This window comes from Ascaphus truei, chromosome 1 (genome assembly GCF_040206685.1).
Source record: "Ascaphus truei isolate aAscTru1 chromosome 1, aAscTru1.hap1, whole genome shotgun sequence".
Classification (NCBI taxonomy): Eukaryota; Metazoa; Chordata; class Amphibia; order Anura; family Ascaphidae; genus Ascaphus; species Ascaphus truei.
Genome location: NC_134483.1, coordinates 329,374,049 through 329,396,378, shown reverse-complemented (window position 1 = coordinate 329,396,378; position 22,330 = coordinate 329,374,049). Strand labels below are relative to the sequence as shown.

The window sequence follows — 22,330 nt, the reverse complement described above, 5'->3', positions numbered from 1 at the left end:
GCTGAAGAATGAGATTCCAGCACCAGGGGTTTCTAACAACTAACGTCACCTGGTTTCTTAGGTGAAGTTATCCATACATGCTGGTATGCAGTCTTTGTTCATAGTGTATAACCAGAGATAACATTGTACATAATCTGTGTACATTTTGCATATTTTAAATATAATGTTTGCCTATATAAAGCATCACAATAAAATAGAGAATCACAAGTGTAATAATAACAAGTATTCTATGCTACAACAGGGAGAGGAAGACATGTCGAGTTTTCTTATTACCTGTAAAGAAGAAGTTCACAGATTCAGGAAGACCTGAAGAAAACAAAAGTGCTGAGTATCAGGTCATCCCAGGCATAGGAGCTACTTACAGTGCCATCTTTATACATACAGTGCTCAGATCTGAACTTCCACTCTCTTCACTGATACCAAGTTTGAATCTGAACTTCACTGCACATATTGTAGTATTAAATGTATTGTATGGGGTGCAATTTACAGAGTGGGAGGTGTGATACGGAGTAGCACTTCTCAGTAAATATGGCAATTTATCCTTTTGTTTCCCAATAAACTCTTAAATGACCTCTTTCCCCTTATTTGGCTGGAGTGCCTTTGACTTTTTTTTCATTTAGGAAGTGACAGGAGGGCCTCACAACTAAAAGCAGAGTTATATAACTATTCACCCAACAGCTGATTTGTGTTCTACTGAAAGACCGTAAAATTCTGAATGGAGTAAGGTTCAACGTTAACGGAATCGAGAGTAATATTGTTATTAACCACCATCTTTAGACAGAATAAAAATTTTTGCAGAAATCCCCGCTCTGAAGTCCTTTGAAGCTAATTTTTATACCTGACAGGTAATGAATGAAACTATTTCAGCCACAGTTAGGTAAAAGCAGACATTGGTCGAGAACTGGGTTCTAACATTTTAGATGCCATTTTTAAAATGTTTAATTTTTGATGAGAGGTTTATTGGGTTCATTAGCTATCTGCTAACACAGTTGCATCATTAGTGCTTCCTGTCTTGTTGAGTATCCCCTAAAATAGCAATTAGTATGCACAATGTTTTACATGCATACACTCAACAACTGGACTTCATCAGCATCTTCCATCGAATGCTGGATTTCTCCTCATTAGTCCTTTTCTAGATCTCGGCACATTAGCCTATAAAACTATGTTCTTCCAAATGCTATGGACAAAAAAAACCATAATGGCCATTCTCACCTGTGAAGGAAAAGTCCATAATTTCACTCAGGTGTGGTGCTGCCCTGGGAGGGCGGTATGCAATCTTGCCGTTGTTGATGTCCGCCTGTGTGAAGTACATTACTGACAAGAGGGGCTTGTCTTTGTGTTCCAGGGTACCTGTGAACCGTCGAACATACAGTACTTGACAAAGTAAACGTTGCATCCATCTCCCTTTTTCTTTTGTACACATTATCCATAGATTAGTTAATTCATTTGTTTATTTAAAAAACAGGCAGTTTTTTTGAGAGAAAAACCGCCACATACAGTATAAAGGAATATGTCTAAAGATGTAACACTGCTTAGTAAAAATGGCCCATAATGGTTGTTATACATCAAAGTCTCCCAGGAACAAAACTGGGGCAATCTCTGGGTAATCAGCAACAAATTTACCAAACAAAGATACCATCGCTGTTTCAATTAATAAACTGGTTTAAATGTTGTTATTCATATAAAGTATCCTATAGAAGACATCTAATAAAAATACATTAGGACACATGCATGAGCTGCCGGTATGGGTCATCGCACCCATTCCGGCCGTAACTCCCAAAGTCAATGGGATTTAAGGCCAGAACGGGAGCGAGAATCCGTACCAGTACTCGAATCATGTGCCCCACTCTATGATAATATATCAAACAGGTATACTGTAACATACATTACAGTGGCGGCCGCCTTTATCCTCGTGTGGCCGTATCGGCGCAACTTTGAAAAACGCGGGCAGATGCAGTATTTGATGCGGTATGTTCCGGTATTTTAGCCGCGGCCGCCTTTATCTTAGTGCATTGTATTAGCGCTGTCTCGGCATGAATGCGGCATGAACGCGGTGAAGTGCGTGGCATTCGGAAAAAATACCCAAACAAAATCGGAGATATTGGAGAATAAAAGGGGCCGTGACAGTATGTATATTCTGTACATGAGCATCAAAGATGCAGAACGGTTCCATTTCCAGGTTATACAGTGAGATACAGAGAAAATACTGTGCGCTACTATCTAACCCAGAATTTAGAATATAAATATAGTGCAGTGACTAAACCACATAAATAAGTGACCAAGAAATAAATCACAATAACCACAGTGAGGGTGTTTGTTTCCATTATACAGTGAGATGCATTAAAAAAGAGACAGTAGCAATTCCAAACCATTGGGTGCAACCCATCATTAGGTTTGGACACATTTAATCCAGGTCCCCATGCAGAAACAGCACCAGATTTATTTGATAAAAAAAAAAAGCCTTTTTGATTTCTATGGGAATATTTATTTGGTAAACACTACGCTGTTTTTTTTTTTTCACAGTTGAAAAATACCTTTGCTAAATAAGCCCTAGAGTTTCTATGCTGCCTGTGACTATGCAGCTAACACACCGCAGCAAAAACCATGCAAAATAATTAGCTGAGAATCTCATCTCTGTGCCATTCACAGTAGTATCTTCCAGTAGTATATTTAATACAAAACACATTTAGCTTGTTTAGCCACTGAGTTTCCAGATAGGACAAATCAATCAGTTTGAAATCCAATTTTGTTTTCGTTCTTGCTCACTCTAAACCGGTAACGTGTGAGATGAATTAAATTCTGTTGGCACAAACGACTTATCCAATGAACTCCCCGCTGTGAACCTTCTAACCGCTGCTGCATTATTAGATTATTAATCTCCGGTATTTTAGGCAGCTACTTAATTGGCTGCATTAAAGGTCACATGTGAGACCGTAAACAAATTAACAGCTGAAAGTGCTAATTTATATCTCGCCATGGTTACAACCGTATGGTTTCCTCACCTTCGTTGGGCTGTAAGGGCACAGTCACATTGTAGACTATTTTCTCACTAGGACTCTCTGTATCAACAAAGGAGAGATAACGGGATCCAATCACTGTCAGACGGTCTTCGAGGGCCTACAAAATAAGTTAGCATTCAGTAGATGGACAACATATTTCCTTGTATTTATATCAGCTCGCTGAAGCAAAGATATGTTTATCTCAGCTGCAATGATACCCAGGGGCTGAGTTTCAAAGATTCACTGCTGCAAAACTGAAGGAATGCTTATGTTGTTCCAGCATAATCCATTCCAGCAACAATATTGTACTCGTTTTTATTTATTTTAAACCTGTGGTTTCACGCTTCCATGGGAGGGCATCAACCTTTTAAGTCACAAGTTTCTCCCTGCCTTTCATCTAACACATACAGTATCAGACATGTTCAATGAGCTACTGAATACAGTATTGTACCCTTCAACCAAGTTTTGGCACAGAAATATAAAAGACAAGAGTCTAAATGTATTAAAGACGCAATCCCTCCTGGGAAACTTTTTTTAAATTGTTTATTTTACATAAATGAAATGTGGGGGGGGGGGGGGGTGAGGGGGAGGGTTCTCCTAAGCTGAACTGCCCTATTTTCAGCTCCAGGACACCCCATTCCTCAGATACTTATGAAAGAAGATACCGGGTTTCAAGTTATGGCCGCCGGACTTGCGGGCCAATAGGAAGCCACAACGTCATTGGTTGTTGCTTCCTACTGGACGATAACAGCGGCCATGTTATTTTCTCCATGAGGGAGTACCCGTACCTTCACTGGTAAGTATCCTATGTATGAGGTGTCCCCAGAGGTGTAATTAACATGTTTCAGCTCCAGAAGACCACCCTGGTTCCAATAATTTGGAAACAAAATGCATTTTGGTGGAATTGCTGCTTTAAATAAGAGAAAAAAGAGGAAGATAATATTTGAAATAGATAGGATACCAATACCTGTACAGAGACAAATCAAAATACATCCAACATGAAGAACTACAGTATATTGTAAAAGAAGTAACGGTGTTGTGTTAATTTTAAATATCAGCTAGATGCCCAATTTATATATTGATTAATTTATTTAAACCCTAATTTAATTCTAGAATTTATAGGAAATCAGTGTTAATTCTTCGTCATTCATCAAATACAGATTTTCAATTGGTGGCATGGGCAAACAGGTAATATTTAAATCAGTTGTAAAATGTAAATTAGATTAACATTGCACGTGTGTATTCTTAGGTTTTGTTTATGTAAACAAATACTTTGGAAATGGTTGTAACATCTGAGTTTGCAATCTGCAATTTATCCCAGGCTTCAGAATTTTTACCACAATTGCTCTATAAAATAAACATTACAAACATGTATATATGAGCTTTATATGTGGCTGCTATGTATGTTTAGACCAAGGGTGTGCAAAGTTTTTGACCTGCGCCTTCCCCTGCCTCACAGCCCCAGAGTTCGCGCCACCCTTCTCCTATGACCCGGCGTCAAATGACTCAGCGGGTCATGTGATGTCACGTGACCCCGCAGTGTCATTTGGCACGTTTTGCCATGGCGACGCGTCACCAAAGACCTGGCTGGCACCAGGTAAGGGATGTTAAAGAGGCCCCCTAGAAAATCTTGCCCCCCAGTTTGTGCAGAAGAAAATGAGGAGTAGATGATGCTCTGGAATATATGATATACTATATATGAATTTGGAATCCTTTTAAGTCATGGCTGCCAAATGGCTCCAGGTCAAGGACAGAATGAACCGGTCTTTTTTTTGTCTCTTTATAAAATCATTGTGGGATGTCATTCTATCTTCCATTGGAAATGAGGAATAAAACAAACACAGTTGGTTGGCTTTGGCTGTACTAATAATGTGGTACTACAGTACTTGGTTAGCTTGGCTGCAAGAAGGACATACAAGCAGGTGCCAACTGAGAGGTTTTTGGCAATGCCCCAATATGAATATGAAAACAGGAGTAAGTTCTAGGTCCCAGGTGGATTTTACATAATGAATGTGGGGTGATTCCAAAATTGCAGGAGGTAAACTAACTACATACTGTATGTTGAGAAGCCTTTCCGTTGGCAATGCATCTCCAACAGGCATTCAGTGGAGCTGTAATTATGACTGGATTTTGTCCCGGGGACGGGACAAAAATGCATTCTCTAACATACATGCAAACAAAAAGGTTTCTTCATCTTCTATTGATATGCACTGGCACGATGAACCTTTCTATCACGAAAACAGAACGGAGATAAATAGTACATTGTAGATTAGCTTGAACAAAGTCATACGTTTATCAAGTTCAACCCTTGGTGCTGCACTTTAGAGAGTCTTACAAATACAGTGTATGAGGTGAGTTAGCCAGCATGTTCCATAATAAAGAGGTTCCTCTTGGATTTAATCTTACTGTCATGTGGAGGGAGGATCCGGGAGAGAGCTGCGGTGCCCCAGGATGGTTGGGTAGAATACCAATATTGAACACATGGTTGTCTTGTAGGTTCTGTGATGTTGCTGTACTGGAAATCTGCCAACAGAGGAAATCATAAACAAGTTACAAATATTCTATATAGGATGGTTCATTTGAAAGAAAATTAAGTTCATCGTCTCCCTTTTATCACTTGATTTAAAAATGAACTTTTTGTTGATGCTACTTTGTAACCATAGGAAACAAAACAGTCTCTTGAAAATCCCCCAGAGAGTCCAAATCATGAAGTTGATGTCGGAAGGTTTTCTTCACTGCTGCAACGTCCCAATTTACCTGGAATTGATAGAAAAGCACACCATTGCGCAGTATTCCTGGTCTTAATAGCTTCCCTTTACACAATATAGGTCCCAATGTAGACTATGCCTACTTACAGGAATGACTCTTTCTGGATACAGTTGAGACAATCTGTGCTTTAACCCCTTCCGTGTCCACTGGTACCACGAATCCCCCAAGTACTTCCTTTATCCCTTGAAGCTCCGTGGTTCAAGGATCTCCCATACCACACCGACCCCCAGAGAGAGAGAGTGGACAATAGCAAAGATTGCACAAATTTTATTAAAAAACGGCTACAACAAGCCTAAAATACACTTACATGCACTCACATATATACATGTGGTTTAAAACATCATGAGGATGCCGTCCGCAGCTTGTGATGGTACTCCCTTGACTCCTCCGGTTGAGATACGCACTCTCACTGCTTCTCCCCAGCCGGTCTGACACGCCTGTGTCCCTCACTTGTTTGGCTGCGTTCCGGTACACAGCCAACCAGCATAACACACTATGCGCCTCTTGAGTCTCTAGGAGTCCCCTGCCGACAGCAATTCCAAGCTCCTCCCACCCTAACGCGTTTCGTGACGTAGGAGTCCTTTGAGAAAGTGATCCTGACGCGTTTCAGCCCTCAGGCCTTTGTCAAAGATCAGAGGATCCATCAGCTACACATGTCTGTTTAAATAAAACTTTTTTTAGTCACCACCTACGTCTACACCCTGTTTGTCTACGGCTGTGCTTCGCTACCCTTCCTGCTGCTGCTGGATGAATTTCCTTGCTGTTTACTGCTGTTATGCACGCCGGGTAGCTGCTGCACACAGAGAGATCACCGCTGGTCAAGTGACAGCCGTGCGCGATGCCGCAATCACGCCGGGAGTAGCGGTGCCACATCTACACAAGCAGTTTACCTGAGGCACGGTACCGGGCATTTCCCCACCTCATCTACACCGGAGGAGATCACCGCCGGTCCCTTGACCGCCCCACGTGATGCTCCAGTCACGACAGGGTTGGCAGTGCTACATTACATCACTGCTACTGAGGACCGAAAAACGGCGTTCATTCTCCAAACCGTGAGTTTCTGCAACCATTGGTGCCCAGAGCTGGGCCAGTTGCCATCTGATATTTATGGTTTAAATACACCATGCAACGGTTACTTTATACATTCTGATGCACCTGATAGGATATACATGTGTATCCGATTCTACTCTGTAAGTAGGCATAGTCTACATTGGGACCTATATTGTGTAAAGGGAAGCTATTAAGACCAGGAATACTGCGCAATGGTGTGCTTTTCTATCAATTCCAGGTAGATTGGGACGTTGCAGCAGTGAAGAAAACCTTCCGACATCAACTTCATGATTTGGACTCTCTGGGGGATTTTCAAGAGACTGTTTTGTTTCCTATGGACACAGTGTAATTTTGAGCGCCAGGTATCCTTTTTTCTTCACCATACTATTGTATGCAGGTTGGAGGTATCTTGCATTGTGGGAAGCCTTTGGCAGCTCCGTCCTTTTGTTAACACAATTGGTTTTTCACATTTTGTTGTTTAAAATTTTTGCACGATATTATAGTATTTGTTGCACGTGTAAATACACATCACAGGTTAAGCGCTGTTTAGTTAGGGTTTAATTTCATTTTCACTACTTTGTAACCAACCAGTTACATTGTCTACAATAATTCAGAACTTTCTGCCTTTATGCTGTAGCCCTACTGTTTATCTTATATTTGTAGGTTTCTTGAACGGTAAACACAGGGTGTCTGACAGAAGGAGGGGGGCAGTGTGCCTTGCCCGGCAGCTCTGGGGGGGGTCAGGCTGGGCCTAGACCGGAAGTTGGGTCCCAAGTGGAAGTTACCATGCGCCCCTCCACCTGCTTACAGGGCCATGTGCTGCATGCTGTCCCCACCACTAGAACTACCACTAGTACTCCGCCCTCCTCTCCCATTGAACTACTTTCAGCACCCCAATCTCCACTCAACAACCTGCAGGCCAGTACTCTGTACTGGTCCCCGCAAATCCTGTTGGTGGTCGTGGGTAAACAAATGGCTTTCACATCCCCTCAAAGAACAGTGGGAAAGATGACTTCACAGTATGGGCCTTGTGTTAAAGTCAGATTGCTTACCCAGGCACGGTGCATCTGTAAAATAATATATTGCCTTCAGAACTCGTCGGGCAGCAAAACTAGCCGAAGCATTAGGCCTCGGCCAGGGTTCCTGCTGGCGTGCGGAGGCGCGCTGAGGCTCAGGGAAAGCGGGTGCTTTCCTGGCCTTAGACAGCGCACCGTCCAGGGACGTGTCGGCGGGCGGGCCAGTGACGTCACGGAGCTGGTTCGCCCTCATTGGGCGAACCGCTCACGTGACAGGCCCTGCGCGCCGGCAAGCGGGGAAATGTAAAATTTCCCTAAGACCTACGCTTCCGCAAGCGCGCGGAAGCGTAGGCGAGCCCCTACTAAAGCTGCTCTCATTGCGGCTGTAGGGGCTCAGTGCCGAGTGGAAGCGCGCCTCAGCCCGCACGCACTAAACATGGACGCGGCCTTAGGGTTGCATTTGCTTCAGTATACAAAATGCACATTACAAAATAACAATAAATATTAAAATACGGATACAAAGAGCCCAAGAGCAATAACACTGGGGATTCTTGCAATGCATATTGAATAGAGAATCAGATTTATCATGTTATCATCTTCTCCTGAGTTACACACATCCCTAACGCAATAATCTTATGTCTGAAATGTCAAAGCAAAGAGCAAGACAGCGAGCTCCTCTCCGAGAGTCATCAATGCACATAAAGAAAATGCAGAAGGAAAGTACCAGGAATAGATCTGAGCAGAGATGGCAACCTGTTAGATGTGAACTGCAGAGAAATGAGTTGTACAGTATGCTACTCTGACAGATAAGATGACAAGCAGCAAAGAATATAAATATTCCTATAGCCTTGGCTATAAAAACCAAACAAAATAACACGTATGAGCACATTCAAGTCAGATAGGTCCAGAACCCTGCTTTTCCCTATAATCACTCAGCATACAGTGCATCCACTGCAGCCAGGGATTCTGGGTAATGACAAGCAAATGAGCACTCCCAGCATTGGCAAAATGTGTTCTGTTACATGTGACGTTAAATGTACAAATAATGGTTAACATATGTACCAAATACCTTTGTCTGCAACCACAACTGAATACTCCTATTATGTTTTGCACCGATAATATATGGTTCACTACCACACAAGTTGACTATATATTCTTAGCTATAACAAAAATGTTCCTCTGAGAACGCTTGACAGTGAGTTCATTAGGAGACAGGATAACAGTAATTTAGTAGAGTGTTAAAAAGATTTGCTTACATTTGCATTAAGCATTCCCAGGTCACTCCTTATCTTTCTGAGTTATCTTCTGAGTTACTTTGAAAATGACTTTAATCACATGCACTGATAGATAGCGCCAGAGCAATCATCAAGAGGTCCTTGTGATAATGACTGGGGTGCACTCTGCATGCTCAAATTCCTGTAACAACCAGATGCATCTAACACTTATTCTCTGCTCTTATCTCCTGAAAGGAGAAATCAGCCAAGCAGATAAAGCACGGTTTATCAAATACCCCCTTCTTTCTGCCCTGAGAAGAACCTCTTTAAAGAATTGATTGCCATCTGATCTATGAATACATCCTACATATGGGCGATTGAGAGTTCATGTATAGTTAAATTGATCCCCTTTACACTCATTTTTATGGTCTAACTGAGCTCCCTAAATGTAAAACTCCCAAACCCTATCTTTTTCTTTTATATATAGCACGAACAGTCCACACAGTACTGTACGTGTCATTTTGCCGACACAACCATTCTCTTTCTCCACTGAATGTACCATCTACTTTTTTGTGCATGAGGCACAAGTAGATAAAGTGATTTGCCCAAGGTCACAAGGTTAACTGGCAATTATTGTACAAACCAGGATCACAGATTCCAGAAGCATGATTTTTTACCACTTAGATACTCCTTGAGCTCTAAGGATTAAAGGTAAGCCATAAGGCACTTTACGGTGCATTGACTTGAATGGACCATAAGGCGCCTTATGGCATAACTCAGTGGTCATAACTCAGACTTATTTGACCTTGTTGCACTCACTTCTAAGTCCATGTCACGTCAGATAACAGGTATAAAATGGGAACAAATTGGTTTATTAAAAAAAAGCTTTGAAAATTATTTTAAAATTGTGTCACTCAGGGACTGAAAGATAATGTTATATAGGAATTGTCACTTTGCGTATTTATTACTATGTCAGAGTATTTGTAATTCCATCAATTCAAACGACAGAGTAATATAGTAAGCTTCAGATGGGAGGTGAAAATGGGAATACGTCGTTGTCCATTCAAGCACGATGTGTTCTAATATTAATCCTGCATTCTACACTGATCCAACAGAAACTCTGTAACAATAAAAGTTATAACACAACATACGTCATGCTATCTTTGGGACCCGAGGCACATCAAAGCGAGATGATGTAGCAAGTAGTTAATATTTACAGAATACAGAGGACAGGAACTGCAACTGGAACAGTCCTACAGTTACTAGGTCCGGAAATAATTGGACACTGATACAAGTTTTGTTATTTCGGCTGTGTAACAAAATAAATTCAAGTTACAGTTAAATAATGAATATGGGCTTAAAGTGCAGCCTATCAGCTTTAATTTGAGGGTATTCACATCCAAATTGGAGGAAGGGTTTAGGTATTACATCTCTTTAATATGTAGCCCCCTCTTTTTCAAGGGACCAAAAGTAATTTGACAATTGACTCAAAAGTTGTTTCATGGACAGGTGGGCTATTCCTTCATTATTTCATCATCAATTAAGCAGGTAAAAGGTCTGGAGTTAATGCCAGATGTGGCATTCGCATTTGGAAGCTGTTGCTGTGAACCCACAACATGCAGTCAAAGGAGCTCTCAATGCAAGTGAAACAGGGCATCCTTAGGCTGCAAAAAAAAAGAGAAGACTTCACGAGAGCATATACAGAGGGTTCACCACAAGGTGCAAACCATTCATAAGCCTCAAGAATAGAAAGGCCAGATTTGACTATGCCAAACAATATCTAAAAAAGACAGCCCAGTTCTGGAACAGCATTCTTTGGACAGATGAAACTAAGATTAACCTGTACCAGAATGATGGGAAGAAAAAAGTATGGAGAAGGCTTGGAACGGCTCATGATCCGAAGCATACCACATCATCTGTAAAACACGGTGGAGGTAGTGTGATGGCATGGGCATGCATGGCTTACAATGGCATTGGGTCACTAGTGTTTATTGATGATGTGACAGAAGACATAAGCAGCCGGATAAATTCTGAAGTGTATAGGGATATATTGTTTGCTCAGATTCAGCCAAATTCAGCGAAGTTGATTGTACGGCGCTTCACTTTACAGATGGACAATGACCCAAAACGTACTGCGAAAGCAACCCAGGAGTTTTTTAAGGCAAAGAAGTGGAATATTCTTCAATGGCAGAGTCAATCACCTGATCTCAACCCGATCGAGCATGCATTTCACTTGCTGAAGACAAAACTTAAGGCACCGTACTTTTTGAATGCTGTTATCCTTTCTGTAATATTGTTCACATATAAAAAATGATGTGAACAAAGGAGGGGTGCTATTGCTGTTTATCATATAGTTGTCTATGCCCTGAGGTTAGATGGCATAGTGCCCGGGATGAACGAAATCTGAAATTATTATTATTATTTTTTTTTTAAGAATAATGCTGAGTGCCTTTTAAGGTTGGCAATGTGCTCGGCACTTTTCAAAGAAATTATATTACAAGTAATTAGTTTGGAGTTCTATACAGAATTATTTTAGCCATTTTTTTCTTTTGGTTTGGTAATAGCTGAGGCACCAATTTTAATGAATTTAGATTGTAGCAAAGTCAAGACCACAGTGACTGTTTAATAAAACAATTAGTAAGTATTGTATGCAACTAATATATTTTTGAGTCTCTTTAGGCACATGTCAAAGTTGAAAGTGCACCTACGAGAGATGGGTTAATGGTCAAGCATTTACTACGCAAGAACGTTCTTCATCCCAGATGAAAAGGCGCTACTACTACTATTAAAAGTACTACTCATCACCATTACAGCAAATAAAATGTCAGAAGTCTCTTTTTGGATCCACGTTACGCATATGAAACTTATCCCAGCACCACCCACAGTTGCTTCAATCTACACCGTATCCAAAGTGGAAAAGCCTAGAGACACAGCCAAAATTCCAGGCCTCAACATATGAACTTTGAACTTTTTAATAATCTTTTTTCTTTACAGGTTTTGTTATTTTAATTATAAATGTATAATGTCACATTGTGTACTGTATGTGTCCAGACTTCCTGCTTTTACAGGAACTGCCACCTGAACACATACTAGGCACTTAGCCAACATATATGGGCATATGTGGGGCAAAGGTGAACAACAGAATGGCTATATGATTATTACAATACAACTTGACATTATTAATGAATATGGAGTACCCCCTATAAAATACACATTATCAAAGACCCACGAACAAACAACAACTGTAGACAGCTACAGTAAAGGCCTAGCAAAGCATCACAAAGGAGGAAACCCAGCGTTTGGTGATGTCCATGCGTTCCAGACTTCAAGCAGTCATTGCCTGCAAAGGATTCTCGACAAAGTATTAAAAATGAACATTTTATTTATGATTGTGTTAATTTGTCCAATTACATTTGAGCGCCTGAAATAAGGGGACTGTGTATGAAAATGGTTGCAATTGCTAAACGTTTCATACGATATTTTTGTTCAACCCCTTGAATTAAAGCTGAAAGTCTGTACTTCTATTGCATCTCGGTTGTTTCATTTCAAATCAATTGGGTTTGCGTACAGAGCCAAAATTATGAAAATTGTGCCAGTGTCCAATTATTTCCGGACCTAACTGTAAGTCTCTCCAAACTATACCATAAGAAAGAAGAGTCAAAGGCCGTTGCTACCATAAGGGTGCAGTGCCTCACTAGGTTTTGTTTTGGTGATTATCCCCCTCCCCTCGAGGTTATTAAGATTTTGGCTCGTGCACCAATGGGGGAGAGCCGATAGATATTTAGTATACAAAGAAAAGGGGTGGGGCTTAGCATTTAAATTCCCTGCTCCCGATTCAAAGCTACTAACTCTCTAATTTGTCACCATCCTATCCCATAAAAATGCATTATGTCATGTCTAACCCTTTCTCTAAATTTGTCACCAGGTCCAACGTCACAGCTTAGGCGGAACTGTCATGCCAGCCAGTTTAAGGGTGCCGGGAAATGCTAAGAAAAAAAGAGATTAAGTCCCCAGAAGAGATTGGGCAGGCTGGAGGCGCCGATTTATGTAGTCAAGTCGACGCTGCCACAGTCTTAGGAAGTTGGGATCTAACTTGTGCGGTTAGGCCCAGGCTGCCAAAAGGGGGGACTGAGAGTGGAGCATTCTCAAGTGACCGGTGTGAGACCAATCGGTCTCCCACCATACTACTTGCAGGACACATGGGGTCATCTGCATATATGGACTAGCGGGCCGGCTGACAGTTTATTTTCAATGTTGTTAAAGAAATAAAGCTGTGACTTTATTTTTACCACAAAAAGAGTGTTGTCTGCCTTTCTTAGGTGGGGTAAAACCGAAGGGTAGTCACGTTAAGCCTTTAAGGTGCTGTCAACTAGTTACTGTCCAATTGATGCGATGCAAAGCATGGTACCTGAAAGCTAAATGAGTCTCTCCCCTGTGACTGGGATCCTGCATGCCTGTACCACACAAGGCCATCATTAATATCCTGCTGTGTAAAAGAGGAGGCTGGTGTGACCAGTCTTCCATCAGGTAATCGTTGCCACCTGTCTGCAGGTTCATCAGCCGGCATGGGAACCAGGAGAACGACTTCACCTGATGGGTAACAGAGAAGAGACACAATTTAAGTATGAACACTAAGGGTGGACACATGAACTGGTGTGCACGTTCTCATTTTTTTCGTGTTTTGGTTACATATTTACATATAGTAGATGAGGTTGAAAAACGACATACGTCCATCAAGTATAACCTATACTAAATTTGAATGACAGATACTTTATCCTATATTTTACAAAAGAACCATGCTCAACTAGACTGATCACTGGAATATACTATACAGTACTTATCACAAGTGTGCTCAGTCTGTAGAACCAGTCCTATATTTGTACTTAAAGTTTATTGATCCAGAGGAAGGCAAACAAAAAACGTCAGTGAAATATAATCTAATGGTATCTCATAAAGGGAAAAATAAATTCCTTCCTGACTCCAAATATTGGCAATCAGATTACTCCCTGGATCAACATCCTTCCCATGTTTACTTATTTGTTAAATCCTTGTATACATTCCCTTTCTAAAAAATATATCCAACCTTTTTTTTAAGATATCTATTGTATCTGCCATCACAGTCTCCATGGGTTATGAATTCCACATTTTAACTGCCCTTACTAGCCCTTACTGTTCTAAAAGAACAGGGAATTAAATATAATACAACAAAATAAAAACAGATCCCAGGATCAGTCTTGGATTTTGCTTGGATTTTGGATAGAACCTGCAAACGTGCCCATTCTTAATAAACACATTTTTGCCCTTTATCAATAGTTTTTGCCAGTGTTTTACACCTCTGGAAATGCTGCTGATTTGCTTGAAAATGGAATATCATTTTTAAACAGGTGCTTTAATATAAGCATGTAGTGTGTGAAAAATAAAAACAGAAAAGTGTTCAGTTAGTACTGAGGGCTCTTTTCAGAACCCTTGTACATTCCTTGCATTCTGTAGGCTCTTTTGACTGGAGACGGATGCTCATGACTATGAATTTGACAAATACACGTTGGAAATAAACCATGCAACAATGAACGTACTGTACTAACACACATATAGCTAACTAAGAGCACTTGCATTATATCAAAGTTTGAAAAAGCTTACTAGCTGTTGAAATCTGACAATTCAAGCAATGTTAACCTATGTCCCTAATATGTTACTATGAGACACCTATGAGCAGTTTTCCAAATGTGCAATACGCATGTCTCTGGATGAGTAAGAAATCGGAAAGAAAATTAACGTTAAAGGCAGGCAACCCCCTTTCTCAACTATATACAGATGTAGCGCCCGTTATTTTAAACACGATCACGTAAAAAGTCCCCAAATGCTAACCGGCGACTCCATTTCTTTGTATCGCGTGACATACTTGAAAACTACAGGTACCTCGCAATTAATTTTCCTGGTTAATAATGTTGTAAAGAAATACTGTACATTTTGACTAACAGGTTAAACTTCCCGTTCGTTAAATCGCACCATGACGCCTGCAAGTTTAGAATATCAGGCGCCACATCTGTATGTGCAACGTCAGAGCTATATGAAAGGAAATTCAAAATAACATGATGGAGAAGTTCAGAGAGTTGTCATTAAAATCCATGATACAGTAGCTGCCCCCACAGGACTCCTGGTAAGTTTGCGACTTGCCTTTATTGACCAGTTTTTTCTTTTTAATCAAGATTCAACATGCATTGCTGTATTCATCATATGCAAGCTTACCAAATCTTGGGTGATCACTTGTCATTGTGTAGATGATCTCAGAGTCAGTGGCACCAAAAGCCCTAGCCTGCAAGAGTCTGCTCGATATTTGAAGCATCCCTCCCTCTGGCACCCAAACAGCAGAGTTTAAAACCAGCTGCAGCCCTCCGCTTTTCTGTTTGGAGAAGGAAGGCAGTGTTAGTGGCTGCAAAAGAGATGCTGTATTACTGTACTGTAGTTGCTAGGAGCAACTTCCTTCAAATCTTTGGGTACACAAAGGCTTAAGATAAAAATGTAGGCTTCTTTCAATGTTAAGTCTCCAAATCCTGGGTTATGCAGACAATGTTAATTCATATATTGGAATAATATATCTCTTGTGTCAATCCCTGGTTTGGGTACAGACATCTTTAAGCCCTGAGTTGTACAATCAGTGATCACGTTCTAACATTCAATTATTTGAACAGCAAAGTGCTTTTTAAACGAGAAGAACACAGAAATCAATAGAACTCCAACCTTTTCATTGCACAAAGTGCCAACACAATAATCTAGCAGCGTTAAATACATAAACGTAGAAGGTACCTAGTGGATACATAACAGTTTCTAAAATGATACTATGTGTGCCCATGTAGTTTCTTTTTACACAGAGGTTTGGCATTTTTGAAATGACTGTATTATGTTTATAAAAAAGTGGTGTGTACCATTACTTACATGGAAATGGGAGGTAGAGGCAAATATAATTTCTTGGTACTTGGCACAATTTAACTAAATGACCCTCACTTAAAAGAAGATAAAAAGATAAGTAGTGAACTATATAATTTGTCGTGTTGGATGTAGCACTGGGGCTTTTTGTCGTTTTTTGGATACATTAGGTCAGGGGTGCGCAAGATATTTTAAGGAGGGCATGGAGGCGCGCAGGAGTGGTGGCAGAGGACGGCAGCAGGAGAAGAGGACGTAGGACCACCAGAGGAGTTGGACGGTGCAGGCAAAGCAGCGCGGGAGAGAAGGATGGCTGGGGAGGAGCGTGCCCCAGTGGTCCATCGGAGAAGTCTTCTCCGACTCCAGGTCGGACCCGCCGTCCATCACCTCTGCTTCCCTGCTCCACTCTGGTGGCACTTCGTCCACTTCTCTCGACGCCATCCTCCTCTGCCACTGCTCTGCTCAGTCCCGTGGCCTTCCTCCCACTGGAGCCAGGTAGGCATTGTTGGGAGGGTGAGAGAAGGCGAGGGGGAGAGCAGGAGGAGAGGGGGAGAGAAGGAGGAGAGGGGGAGAGGAGGAGGAGGGGGAGAGAAGAGAAGGAGGAGGTGAGAAGAGGAGGAGAGGAAGAGGAGGGGTTGAGATGAGCAGATGGGTGAGATGAGGATGAGAGGGGTGAGAGGAGGAAATTAGGAGGGGGTGAGAGGAGGAGATGAGGGGGAGAGTGATGAGTGGAGGAGAGGGTGAGATGAGGAGAGGGGTGAGATGAGGAGAGGGGCGAGAGGAGGAGAGGGGATGAGAGAGGAGGAGAGAGAATGAGAGAGAGAGGAGTGAGAGAGGAGTGGGTGAGAGAGATGAGGAGGATAGGAGAGAGGATGAGGAGGGAAGGAGAGAGGTTGAGGAGGGAAGGAGAGAGGATGAGGAGGGTGGGCGAGAGGGAGAGCAAGAGGTTGAGGAGAGGGTGAGAGAAAAAAATGCAGTTTGTTATCTTATACTACTACACTGATTTTTTTTAACATATAAAATGTGTCATGTTTTGCTGTTTTAAAAATATTGAAAGTATTTTTACGTATCTGTATTCACATTTTTATTGTATACCGATTAATAGTTTTTTTCCTACGTGATTTGGATTACATAAGGAAGGGGGGGGGTTACTAATATCACAGCTAATAAGGGAGGCTCAACGTAAAAAAAATTTGCTCCCCCCTGCATGAGGTCACAATCCCTGCAACATGCCTTTTGACATAAATATATATGGTGAGGAGGGATTGGGTTCTGAGAAAATAATTTGACTTAGAAAAAATATGAGGGAGATGATGCACTGTTTTTAAATAAGCATTCATTAAAAGCAAGGTCACGGTTCTGGTGCAACATTAGTACCCATAGGTTACCAAATTATAATGAAAAATTATCATGAAAAGAGAAGAAAAAAAAGAACACATCAATCATTCCATACCAACACAAGTAGTTGCCTTTGATGCTGTAATCCACCTAATTGCTAATTAAAAGACGTACTGCATGCCAAACCAAAGTCTGTTTCTAAGGCAGTAGTCTCATCAACCTTACTTTTATTCAATGTGATGGCAACTAAGTGCTTGGTTTAAAAAAAATACATATAAAATGAAAGATGTGGGAAATATTGTCTACACTGCACGCTCCTGAGGGTATTTCTATGAGCAATTTGTCATTACATGAATACTTAATATTTTACACGCTCGTATCACCTAAATGAATAACAACCAAAGACTGCAGTACAATATTGTTAGAGTTTTGTGTCAACTGAAGATCAGAGTCAGTCACAGGTCAAGCAAATTGACCGGAGCACACCTCTGACCCTATTTTATAGCCACAAGCTAAAGAATGGGTCTGGTTGCAAATGAAATCACAAGGAGGAAAGTAAGAACACAACTATAATCACTGCATCCGAGCTTATATCAAGTCATGGAGAGATGAAGAAGATGTAGTCATCAAAAGGCGGCTATCTTAAAAGTCCAATTAACAATTATAAGGTATCTAATGTAATATGTTTGCTTAATTGCTATTTCACGCCTGAGCTTATGGACTATTGTACATGTCATAAAAATCTAAAAGATTTAGGGAATAGATATGATAGAGAATAGACCAGGAGTAGCCAACTCCAGTTCTCAAGGGCCACCAACAGGTCAGGTTTTAAGGATATCCCTGCTCAGGTCGTTGACTGAGTCACCTGTGCTGAAGCAGGGATATCATTAAAACCTGACATGTTGCTGGCTCTTGAGGACTGAAGTTGGTCCCAAGAATGAAATCAATGTGCACTGCAATTTTGTTTAATATGCAAAATTTCAAAATTCTCTAAAATCGCTAGATTGGCTAAATGCTGAGACTATACATACGGCATACACACCATGTTTCTCTCACTGTCTGCCAATAGTCCACTGGAACCAAACTCATTTGGAGACATTACTCGCCCTTTGAGGCTTGGCAAAACGTTTTGCAGGGAATCAAATTTGGTAAAAAACGCTTAAAATTTCGCAAATTACAGTATTGCAACATCTCTAATTAGGTTATCAGGAAATAAACAACATCTCTTTATAGTAGTACCTTGGCACGTCGATAGACTTGCAAATAGCCATAAACATATTTATTCATTGCTCAAGACACATACAGTAGTAAGAAAATTTTGGACATAAATACAACCCACATGAGGTCCTGACGAGAGTTTAGAAACTACTTTGAATGTAGAAACTTCATGGTAAGAGCAGGAGAATAGACAGAAGAAATTACTGCTGATGTTGTGTTATGACAAGAGTAATATAGAGAGCCCATGACTTGTACAGAAGGGATGCTCCTCCCCTAAGGTGCTGTGATGTCGGGCCAGGGGGAGGGGTTAAGTAAGGGGTACTTAAGTCGAGGAGGAGGGATCCTAGCTTCCTTTCTCTTCTAGGATCTACTGGAGCGAAGTTACATTTTCCTGGTACCTGGTATCCTGATCCTGAGAGATGGCGGCATGGCGAGAAGGGAAAAAGACACGGTGGGAGAGCCCAGCGGAGATGACGGCAGTGCAGTCAGCGGCAGGGATACATGCACGGACGAGTGCGCGCGCGCCGCTATCACAATGCCTTAAGGCAATGATCGTGCCCATAGACCTCGCGTGTGACAGCACGAGTGTGCGCGCGGTGCGCGAGGAATCAGATACATTTGATTCCATAGTGCGATGGCCAGGTTACGTGAGCGGTTCGCCCAATAATGGCGAACTAGCTCCATGATGTCACGGCCACGCCCCCGGACACGCTGCCAGACATGCCTCCCCATCTCATCTAGCCTGGCCACAAATGCTCCCGCTAAACGCGTGTGATGTCACGCGCACGAACACGAGCGCACGGTCACAATGGACCTAGCCTAAGGGAGCTGCAGGAGAAAGCACGGTCTGGAGTGGCTTCTGGCTCATGTGTTTGGTGGTGAGGTTGGGATTTTGACCAGGGGGATCATCGAGCAGAGAGGCAGCAGCAGAGATGGAGATCAGGGGACAACGAGGTGAGCAGGGGGAGGCAGAGAGTGCGGAGGAGGAAGTTGTCGCTTCTCCACGCAGATACAGGGAGTCAGTGGATGGCAATGGGGCATGGTAAGTACATTGAGTGCAGGATGGTCTTCACCAGGCGTGGGGGAAAGGGAGGGTGCAATAGGACCAACAGGGGGGGGGGGCAAGGCTGGGGTAAGGATAGTTGGGCCATGGTTTGGGGACTTGATAATCAAGTCCCATTCTTTCAGAAGTAGGGCGGAATCTGAAGGAGCTAGACAAGGCCTAGGTGAGGCGGTTATTAAAAAGTTGGGCAGGTAGTCATTGGTGCATTTTTAGAATTATGTTAGACCCTGTACAAACTGTTAAAAGAGTTCAGTGGTTGATTTTTGTTATTTTATTTTGTCCATGTCAAGCCTCTCTGGAAGTCTGGCTGTGCGGGGATTTTTATGTTAACTGACATAGGCCAGGGGGGAAGGCAGTTTGGAATATGGATAGACTTGGTCAAGATGTTTTGGTTGGGCAGTAGGGGGATGTGTTGGGGCCAAATGCTGCCCGAGTTATTGCGGGGGGAAAGGGGTAGGGCCCCTCCTGATATAGTTTTGCTGCATGTGGGGAGAAACGATTTGGCAGCGGTCCCATCGCTGGATTTAATGAGGAGCATGCGGTGGGACATAGGGCAGATAGTGATCAGATTTAATCAAGTGATGATAGTTTGGTCAGAAGTATCTCAGAGGTTGCGTTAGCGTGGGGCCAGGAACGATGCAGCTGTAGAAAGATCCAGGCATGAGGACTTGGAAGGGGGGCTGAAAGGCCTGTTTAGAGAGGATGAGGTCAATTTATCGGATATTGGGAATGATATCCTGATTTTAGCATGGCAAGACGTGCTAGAGAAGGCAATGAAGCTAGTGGCGGCTCACAAGGCCAGTTTAAGGCTTGTTAAATGACCCTGCTGTTGGCAGGAGAAATGTTACTCTGGAAGGGGGCTCAGTCAGTATTGGCTCCTGGAGGGAGGTTGCAGACCTCAGAAGTATTTTAATTGGAGAAGGTGGTACCATTCTATGCTGCTACGTCGAAATGGGGGTGACCATCCAGGTGGAATTTGTGGAAGGTGGTGCCACTCCAGACTAGGCTCGGTTGGTATGGTAGTGACCATCCGATGGGGGCTCTTTGCATTCAGACTATGGTACTGAATGCCTAGAAGAGCACATGCTGAGGGTATCCCTCAAGCTCTGGTAGATGTGGGTGGAGCAATCTGGCTGGGTGTCTAGTTGGGGATAAATATGAAATATTTATCTGTTATAAATGAAGCTGTTGTCGCTAATTTCTCCCAAAAAGTTGTATGGTGTGTTTATTGGGAATGGGAGAGGGGTCCAGCTCGAGGCATGGGTAAGTCAAGTAGCATACTGTACGGTAGTAGATTAGGTTGAAAAAAAGACATACAGAACAGATGTAGTCAGACTTACTATTCTCTGAGACCTGGAAAGAAAACCAAAATAGAGCAGCTCCGGGCCAGTAAAAGCCAGTCCCCATGGAGACTTTCTCACTGCCCGGGCAAACTGCAAGATCCTGACCGTGAGTTCCCCCAGCACCGAGAACATTGAGCCTGGTTACATCTGTACAGCATGTCCATCGAGTTCAACCTCTGTTCATTTTAATTAGGCGAGATACTGAATTAGATGTATAATTAAAGTGCTGCAGAGGAAGGCAAACAAAAAAAAAACCCTCTGTTTGACAATTATAACTTTCCAGTAGTGCCGATCAGATTTCCTCCTGGACCAATGCTCTTCCACATTATAATTGCCTTTCCTGTAAAGAGCACTTAGTTGCATGTGGGTAACTCTTAATTAATTGATTTTTCATGTACAGTACTGTATCTCTGTGCCCCGAGCTAGCACGCTGCAGGACACAAACTGCACTTAACAAACATTTCAGAAAAACCCCACAGTGAACATCCAGCACAAGAATACATACATACTGTATCCAGTATCCATACTGTATAACATACTGTATCCTGAAGTAATTACAGCGGATCATCTTATCCGGTTGGTGCTACTACTAAACTAATATGGTGAAAGAAAAAGAGATGATGAAAGTAGTAGTATAATGGCAGTGGTAATACAGACTTCTTTATACCAGTAGATCAGTGATTTGTTTAATTTGCTATGTGCAGTGGGATTTCTCTGCATGTTTTGTATACAGTTTTTCCACTAACAGTTTATATTTCCGAACTCAAAGATTTGCCAAGATTCAGTAATCAATGTTAGCTGTCCATCAATCAGGTCACAATTACATGTGTAGCGCATAGAAGAAATAAACATTGGAAGAATTGGTTGTAAATTCTACAGCAGGGGTTGGAAAAAACACACAGGAATAAAATGTTTCCTCCAATACACAGAATATGTTTAGGAAGCATCTCTTCAGTAGTGAGGCTTTGCTTTGACGTATTCCCAGAAGCTATAATTAGGACAAGGTGTTGAAAGCAGCGTGTCTGCCACCCACAGCATATACTTAGCTGAACGCTGCTATAATCTGCATTACATTTTACTGTAAACAGTTCTTCAGTTTAACTACTGAAAAAAGAGAAACATAGGAAAACAAAGATATTGGATGCAGCAAAGCAGATTTCATAGAACACTATACCTGCACCTCGTAACAACATTTCTGTGGCAGTACACACATTTTTGAGAAAACAATCAAGCTAAAGAAGTTTGGGAACCCTTACGAATATGTTAGTACTGAATTTGACATCTACGTCTAATCCTCCAATGCTTCTTCTACTTAAAGGACAGAGACTCAAGAAAGATAGAAGATTTGTATCATCAGATAGTCGCAGCAGCTGTGCAACATTTACCCGACACTGACTAC

General features: G+C 41.9%; 1 protein-coding gene across 2 annotated transcripts in view; it reads right to left on the bottom strand.

Moving 5' to 3' along the window:
• Positions 1 to 22,330, bottom strand: part of FRAS1 (Fraser extracellular matrix complex subunit 1) — a 431,436-nt gene that overhangs the window by 98,922 nt on the left and 310,184 nt on the right. The window contains exons 30-35 of one of the 2 annotated variants that reach the window (XM_075606876.1): positions 15,295 to 15,448; positions 13,457 to 13,638; positions 5,406 to 5,522; positions 3,003 to 3,117; positions 1,213 to 1,350; positions 274 to 306 (exon numbers count right to left, since the gene is read on the bottom strand). In XM_075606876.1, the coding sequence (XP_075462991.1) occupies positions 274 to 306; positions 1,213 to 1,350; positions 3,003 to 3,117; positions 5,406 to 5,522; positions 13,457 to 13,638; positions 15,295 to 15,448 (739 nt within the window). The remainder of the gene's footprint in view (positions 1 to 273; positions 307 to 1,212; positions 1,351 to 3,002; positions 3,118 to 5,405; positions 5,523 to 13,456; positions 13,639 to 15,294; positions 15,449 to 22,330) is intronic. The other variant, XM_075606883.1, reaches the window with a different exon arrangement.